General features: G+C 33.2%; 1 protein-coding gene across 1 annotated transcript; it reads left to right on the top strand.

Annotated features, from left to right (window-relative positions):
- The first annotated feature begins 6,028 nt into the window (after window positions 1-6,028).
- Window positions 6,029-7,502, top strand: LOC131875257 (replication protein A 70 kDa DNA-binding subunit A-like). Its single transcript, XM_059219330.1, has 3 exons — window positions 6,029-6,508; window positions 6,632-7,269; window positions 7,406-7,502. The coding sequence occupies exons 1-3, from the start codon at window positions 6,029-6,031 to the stop codon at window positions 7,500-7,502; spliced, it is 1,215 nt and encodes a 404-aa protein (XP_059075313.1).
- The last annotated feature ends 1,222 nt before the right edge of the window (window positions 7,503-8,724 follow it).

The raw sequence follows: 8,724 nt of genomic DNA, 5'->3' as shown, positions 1-8,724 counted from the left end.
ATTGACGAGGTAGGCTTGCAAACGTAGGATAATCATGCATCTTGTGTTAATTGCACAATCACGCTCAGATTTGGGTCGTTGATCGAAGATAAAGAAGCACATGTGAAAAAGGCTGAATACTTTGACCATGGGCTTGCAAGCTTAACACTAGTGAGCATCTCTTGCTAATCGTGCAACAACATGTGAATCTAAGCAACAAATTTGGATAGGCATGCACGGTTAATTAAGCCGATAGGCTTTCCAGTGGGGGAATTTATGCCCGAAAAATTGTCAGTGCACCGGATTCCTTGTTTCCGGTCGATGTTTTTTGCCGTGTTTTTTTTTATAGTCATCAGAAATTGTGTTTAATTTTGGCTGACAAGTTATCGGAAAGTGGATTTAATTTTGGCTGACAACGAAATTAAATCATTTGCCTTGGGCATTAATGGTTTTGGACGGCACAATAAATTCGCTTGGCCTCGACATTCATAGTTTTGGACAGTTTCATCCATTTACAATGAAAAATATCTGCAGAATGGTTTTCGATAGTTTTGTTTGCTTCTAGTGAAGAATATCTGCGTATTTCTCTGGGTTTTTTAATTCCCCTGGCCTCGGCATTGACAGTTTTGGACAGTTTCATCCATTTGCAATGAAAAATATCTGCGTTGAGCCTGCAGAATAGTTTTGGATAGTTTCGTTCACTTGTTGTGAAGAATATCTGTGTTTAGCCTACAGAGTGGAGGGTATTCAAAACATCCTTTCTATTTCTCTGGTTCTGTTATGTTTTTTAGAAGAGAAGAGGGCATTTAGAGGTTTTGGTTTCCTCGATTACCTTGTTATCTGCAGTTTGGTTTACCATTGTTGGGTATATTAGTATTGTGTTTAGTTTTCGGTGACTTTGTTGTGTGTTTTGGTTTTGGACAAGAAGAGGGTGCCCGAATATTTCCTGCTATCTACAGTTGGCATTTAAACTTTTTCGAGTTAAGGTAACTTTTAATCTAATTTTGTGTACAATTTATTTCTTTCTGACTACTGTCTAATGTTGGTTTTTGTCTTTCCATAGGTTTTATGTTTGCAATCTTTGTGGAAAACAAGAACGTGTTTAAAGGATCGTGTTAAAACCATTTTCCCAGGTATGTAGCCCAGAGCCATCTAAAATCCCTAGAATTATCATTTAAAATTTTGAGCATTGGGAAACAAAGGGTTTTAAGGGAAAGCACCCGAGAAGAGATGAGTGCTTTCATTTTGTTTATTCTTTGTTTAACAGAAATTTGGAGAGTATTCTTTGGTGTTTTTGAAACGTGATTCTGAAATTTTCTTAACAATTACAGCCATTTCGAGGGGTTTTCCTTATGTTTTGGTGGATTAAAAAAAATTGTTGGCATTTGACAGGATATTCGGTTTTGCAGCCTTCAAAATATTTTGGTTTTAGTTCTATCGATTTGTGGCTGATAAATTGATTCATCTTTCCTTAATTATTAATTTTTCTTTGATTGTTTAAACTATTATTTTAGATTGAAGTGTCATAAAAACCAAACAAAGATACTAATGGCAATTTATGTTTGACTTAGGCTATTACTTAAATAAAAATTAGTGTGAATTCTTGGTTAATAAGAGATCCTGGGGTGCACCGTGATTCGAATCTTGTCCAACTATGGGATTATATTTTAATTTTATTGTAAAGTGGGTTCTTCTTCGTTTTTCCTTATGTGCCTGCTTTTTTAGCTTTCTGTGTAGGCGATAAACCTAGTATTCTCCTGTTAAAATGATCATCTACTCTCTCCAACTCCCATTGATACTCATGTGATTTAAGCAAATGATTATATTTAATCCCCCACGAGTAAGAAATCTATACTGTAAAGATATTATTTGCCTTTAGTTCTGATTACGGGTGTGTGCTAACGATTTTGATTTGTTGGCTAGTGGCATGATTATCACAAAGGCATTTTTACTGTTCGGTTTTTATTATGCCTATGACCATACAATTGGATATAGAAATTATAAAAATACATACGTACCCATATTTGGAAATGGTGTGATATCGAATACAAATAGATATTAAAAAAAAATTAAGACCCCCTAATGGATACACATATCTAAGCAAAGAAGGTAAAGTATGTGTTACTAAAATATTAAATACTATCAATATTAGATATAGAACAACTTCTTGAAATCTATATTGTAAAAGATCAAACTTTTTGGGGTCCTCAACAAAATTCTGACTACATATTGTGAAACTGCATGTCTTATATTTTGCATTTACTAAAATTGAAACTCTGGTTCATTTCAATTGAACTAAACTTAAAAATAGTCTATTAAATTTGTAGTTGAAATAGATCACATCCTTGCTATATCATTTATTTTTGTCATTTAAGAACTAAAACTAAATTTTTAGATATCTAACAAAATTTTACTATGGAAATGCTATTTGTTGAACATGAGATATAATATAAAATTAAAAATTGCATTGTCATTCATTGTAAGCCTAAAAAACAAAGGGCAATAGCTTTTTATAGCAAAAGAGGTTAGTTTGTGTTAAGTGATGCAAAAGTGCTTCTAATATGTCACTTGAACTTCAATTTCATTCGAATATTCAATCTAATTGTAATTGGGACTGTAATGCCATTTTCAAGTTGATGATTGGCTCCAAAATGTAGCTTGGATATGGGATATGGTCCAGAAGTCTCGAGTCGTTGTTGATTATAGGAAAACACTTCAAGTGTTTGGAATATAACGAAGGTAGCCATTGTGATATTTAGAGTCCACTTTTGTTATTCATATCTCTCACTTAAGAATCTCTTATAGACCTTGGGATGAGTACATATCTCCAAACTATAATTGTGGAGCTGATATATTATTCAGTATACCTTGTTAGTCTATTTTTATTCGAGATAAAAATAGAACTACGAAGGTAACCATTGTGATATTTAGAGTGCACTTTTATCATTCAAATCTCTCACTTAAGAATCTCTTATAGACCTTGGGATGAGTTAATATCTTCAAACTATAATTGTGGACCTGATATACTATTCAGTATACCTTGTCAGTCTATGTTGATTTGAGATTAAAATAGAGTTGGTGACATAACCTCTAGACTTGATTCCTTTCCAGGTAAGAAAGAGAATTTTTTTGTAATATATCCTATTCATTTGCAATTAAAAGTTCAATAACATAGACCTTGCAGCCACAATGAAAATGCAATATTTACACAAATAGCTCCTTCCTAGGCTTCCAAAGTGTAAGTTTGAGCTAGGAATTCAGGAGTCCCATTGTGATCAATACAAGTTGCAAAGACCAGAAATAGACAACATTAAACTACATAAAATGTATGGACAAATGCTATTAATGCAAAGCATTAATTCTTTAGCAAATTGTATCTAACATGGCATCATTCTATGAAATTATACTTGCCTAGATTAAAAACTCTTCAGTATCCTTCGACGAACCTTACAATTTGCTCAACATATTGAAAGCTTGGCTTCCACGCCAAAGATGCATACCCGAACACCCACATCAAAAGTGCTTCTAATAAGTCACTTGAGCTTTAGTTTCATTTGAATATTCAATGTAATTGTAATTGGGACTGTAATGCCATTTTCAAGTTGATGATTGGCTCCAAAATGTAGCTTGAATATGGGATATGGTCCAGAAGTCTCGAGTCATTGTTTATTATAGGAAAAACACTTCAAGTGTTTGGACTATAACGAAGGTAGCCATTATGATATTTAGAGTGCACTTTTGTCATTCATATCTCTCACTTAAGAATCTCTTACAGACCTTGGGATGAGTTCATATCTCCAACCTATAATTGTGGAGTTGATATACTGTTCAGTATACCTTATTAGTCTATGTTGATTTGAGATTAAAATAGAACTGCGAAGGTAGCCATTGTGATATTTAGAGTGCACTTTTGTCATTCATATCTCTAACTTAAGAATCTCTTATAGACCTTGGGTTGAGTTCATATCTCCAAACTATAATCGTGGAGTTGATATACTGTTCAGTATACCTTGTCAATCTATGTTGATTCGAGATTAAAATAGAATTGGTGACATAACCTCTGGACTTGATTCCTTTCCAAGTAAGAAAGAGAATTTTTTTGTAATATATCCTATTCATTTGCAATTAAAACTTCAATACCACAAACCTTGCAGCCACAATAAAAATACAGTACTCGCACAAATAGCTCCTTCCTGGGCTTCCAAAGTGTAAGCTCGAGCTACGAATTCAAGAGTCCCATTGTGATCAATACAAGTTGTAAACACCAAAAATAGACAACATTAAACTACATAAAATGTATGGACAAATACTATTAATGCAAAGCATCAATTCTTTAGCAAATTGTATCTAACATGGCATCATTCTATGGAACTATGCTTGCCTAGATTAAAAACTCTTCGGTATCCCTTGACAAACCTTATAATTTGCTCAACATATTGAAAGCCTGGATTCCACACCAAAGATGCATACCCAAACACCCACATCACCATCCTCTCTTATCTATTAATACAAGAACTCCAATTAGAATCTCAATTCCAAGCAAAAATCATATACTAGAATCTTTTTTGAATTGTACATTTGCAACCCAAATCGAGAAGTACAATCAAATCAGAATTTGTCTAGACCGACATCACTATTTAGAATTGTACCTTCATTGACAATTTTCTATTTATTACATGTTTTTTCGCCCAAATAGGTGGGTTTAAAAACTAATGAACCATCTTGCCTGATACTTTTACCAAAATAGTGGAATGGCTCTGTAGACAGTTTTATATATATATATATATATATATATATATATATATATATATATAGCTGTGTGTGTGTGTGTATTTATGTATACGTATATATAAATATATCTATTTATGTTTATATATACTTATTTATATATCTATATATACATACATGCTTGTACATCTATATATCCATGTGCATACATACATATCTATGTATATGTATATGTATATGTATATGTATATGTATATGTATATGTATATGTATATGTATATGTATATATATACATGCGTATTTATGTTTATACATACACATGCATATGGATTTCTATGTCTGTGCATGCAAATATATAGCTTTATATAAATATATAAATGTCTATGTCTATCAGCTTTCTGTTCGGGCATTTATGCCTAGGAAATTGTCAATATTCCGGGTTTTTTTTTAAATGGGCATGGCAAAAATTGGTTCCAGTAACCTTGTGCAAATGTGTCTTTCGAGGCTCATCCATAATAAATGAATTATGGTGTAGGCAGTGGATGCATGGATAAATGTGCTGCCTAGAAATTTCTAATTTGGGCAGTCTATAATTTTGTATTTTGTCACTCTAGAAAAATAGGAAACAAATCTTTCAATTTGTTGGGCACTCAAAGTTTGCATCTATAGTTTGCATGTATATTAATCTCAATATTTATGAATGTTTATTTTTAATGTTGCACTTTCCTTTGGAGGATTTATTTGAATATGATATTCAACCTTTCTTTATGTTGCTTATTGTTCTATAGACATTGTCTACTCTCACAAAAGATCTATTCCTCGAATTGTGAAGAGAATTAAGCACTATGTCATCTTCTACCAACTCTCCTGCTCTATCACAACAACCTCCCCCAAACACTTCGGTAAGATAATCCATTCTATGTTGTTGCAAATTTCAAGATATGAGCATTCTTTTGGGTGTTTCAACAACACACAAAAACATTGCCTATATACATGTTTCGTTGCATTTGGATAGTTGTCATCATTCCCATGTTTCATAGTCTGGACATAAATTCTATCCATCCATTGGCAAAAACAAAAAAACTCGTAGAGACAATGACTTGTTGAAACATACAGGGACCCATTCTTTTATTCAAAACTGCTCCACCATCTTCTAATATGGTTGCCGATATGTTTGGAACACAAGGTAGCTTCTATAGTCTGTTTTCCTCATTTATGTGAACCTACTTCTATGCTATTTACAAACGTATTTCCTACAATTGAGCAAACATCCTTCTTCCTTTTACAGGACCATCATTATATTCACTCTATATGTTAAAAAATGAATTGTGATTTCGTTGGAAAACCTAGATACCTCTTTAAAGAACAGGAAGAGCAAATGTTGGGCCGAGAAACCCCGCCATTCACTAAACGTGCTCTTAAATTTGGTGCAGATCTACCTTCTCCACAGAATGCTCCCTCTGAAAATATCAGCCCTATTAAAAGCTTGAACCCTTTCCAAAACAATTGGACAATAAAATGTCGAGTAACAAATAAGAGGAAAATGCATCAATATAATACAGCAAAATGCAATGGCCAAGTTTTTAGTTTTGATATTATAGACGAAGAGGGTTGTGAAATTAGAATTACTTCCTTTGATGAAATAGCAGAATTGCACTATCACCGAGTTGAAAAAGGAGCTTCATATGTTGTTTCCAAAGGTTCTGTAAAAGACGCAAACACAGTATACAATAAGCTTAACAGCCACCTGGAGATTATCTTGACTGAAACTTCAGTTTTGAAGCGGTGTGCCCCTGATTCTGTTGAGCTAGAAAAAAAAAACCCGCTTCACCCCTATTAATGAAGTTCTCACCAGCACCAATAATAATTTGGTTGATGTTATTGGTGTTGTTGTCAATGTCGGAGAGATTTCTGTAATTCGTAGAAAGGATGGCCCTACTGTAAACAAGAGAATAGTAAAAAAAATGATATGTCAACTTTGACAATTGATGTTAACCTTTGGGGACTGCCATCAGAACAGCTAGGCAATGACTTGAAGAATATGCATGCATCTAGAACATTTGTCATCCTTGTTGTTCAAAATGCAAGGGTTGGTTATTTCAATGGAAAGGTTATTAATATTTCAGCGTCAACAACTTTCGAAATTAACCCTTCCATTCTTGATGCAGACTCCCTCCGTTTAAGAGGCCCTGTCCAACAATGCCTTGATTCACACTCTTTGGATGTGCATGCCAAAAATAACCAGTACCAAAGAATGTCAATTGCATCCATCCTACAACGTCTTAGCATTGTGCTAGAAACCATTGAGACTACTATTACACCTGTCCTGCGATTCATAAAGGGGGACCAGTTTTATTATACAGCTTGCCCATTACAATTCAATGGTAAAGAATGTAAAAAGAAATGTAGTAAATTAGCTGAGAATTTGTGGCTCTGCCCTAGGTGCCAAACACAATTCCCTGAATGTAATTACAAATACCTCCTACAGATGAAACTACAAGATCAAACAGGCACTGTTTGGGCTAATGCATTTGATGAGGTTTGTACAAAACTCTTGGCTCTGTCTGCAAAGGAATTACACATGCTGCAATATGACTTAACAAGAAAAAACACCTTGCATCATACTTAACGAAGATATGTTCAACCACTATAGTTTTATAGTTTTGGTGTCTACTAACACATACAACTCTGAGCGTAGAATAAAAGTAACAATCAAGAAAGCGCAGAGGCTCGATTTTCAAGCTGAGTGTAGCTACTTGCTTGCAGAGATTGCCAAAATGCGTGCAACTGCATGACTCTATACTACAGGAACAAAAAAAAAGTATTTCCCTTTGACTGTGTTCACTATATAAAGATCATTTTTTCCCATTTGCAAACAGTTTGTCAATATTTTGTTCCTCCAAACTCGATCATACTTATTTCAAACATTGAACTACTACATATAACCACATATTACTATTCTATTGTTTTGCATTTTGAGATGGATAGCTCAAACCTTTAACTAATATTTGTCTCTGCCAATGAAGGTTGGCGGTTGTTGTGTCTGCTTTTGTTCATAGCCTCTTTTTCTATGCATGCTTCTATTCTAACAATGCTCCACTTCAAAAAACACTTTATGTAAATATTAATAGCATTCCATTTTGGTTTCCACATATACACACAATATTTGTTACTATGTGCATATTTATAAAATTACATTTGCATCAGTACCTCAAGTTGTCTACATTCTTTTAAGACTTGTTTTGAACACATATAAATGTAGGTCTCCTTTTTATAATATTACAACTGCAATTCTAACTACAGTTTTATACCTTGTTATTGATTGTTACATAATAAAATTAAACTTAACGTTACAACTGTACAAGATTGTCCAAATATTTCTCTTTATATATATATGAATGTATTTGTGTGCATGTTTATCTATCTCAGTCCGTCTATACCTAAGTATATGTGCATATGTGTATACACAAATTAATATGTCTTCCCACATATATCTATATGCCTCTGCACATATGTAACTACATAATATATCATTCTGCACATATATGTATATACATATACATGTATGGATGTATCTATGTGTATATATATAAACACCCACAATTCTCAAGCCTCCACCCTACAATATGTTCCCTTTCTGCTTGCAAATAAATAAAAAATCACCAGTTTTCTTTGAAGATGATTTTAAAAAAATACAGTTGAGCTCATTTTCCAAGACCTAACTTTTACTTCTATTCATATACATGTGTAGTAGAGTCCATTGTTATATGTAAATAAACATTATTCTATCCAATTATGGTTCATTCATATCCCTTGTTTAAAATTTCATTCAAACAGCACTAGAAACATGTGACCCCTTTATATTTCAGCATTTCTAAACATAAACATATCTTTGCAATGTTAATCGCAATGTACATATCTTTGGATTTTCCTTTCTATTCAAAATGCAATTCTATATGTGCTTTCTTCCCATCTCTTCCATATTTACATAGCAAAATTAAAGTTCACGTCATGCCA

This window comes from Cryptomeria japonica, chromosome 4, assembly GCF_030272615.1.
Source record: "Cryptomeria japonica chromosome 4, Sugi_1.0, whole genome shotgun sequence".
NCBI lineage: Eukaryota > Viridiplantae > Streptophyta > Pinopsida > Cupressales > Cupressaceae > Cryptomeria > Cryptomeria japonica.
The sequence above is the reverse complement of the archived record's forward strand: the minus strand, read 5'-3'. Positions and strand labels throughout refer to the sequence as shown.

Coding starts and splice junctions, on each gene's coding strand:
- LOC131875257 (XM_059219330.1), top strand. CDS start 6,029: ATGAATTGTGATTTCGTTGGAAAACCTAGATACCTCTTTAAAGAACAG. Junction 6,509..6,631: donor AGCGGTGTGCCCCTGATTCT/GTTGAGCTAGAA, acceptor TGTAATTCGTAG/AAAGGATGGCCCTACTGTAA. Junction 7,270..7,405: donor TGTACAAAACTCTTGGCTCT/GTCTGCAAAGGA, acceptor CTCTGAGCGTAG/AATAAAAGTAACAATCAAGA.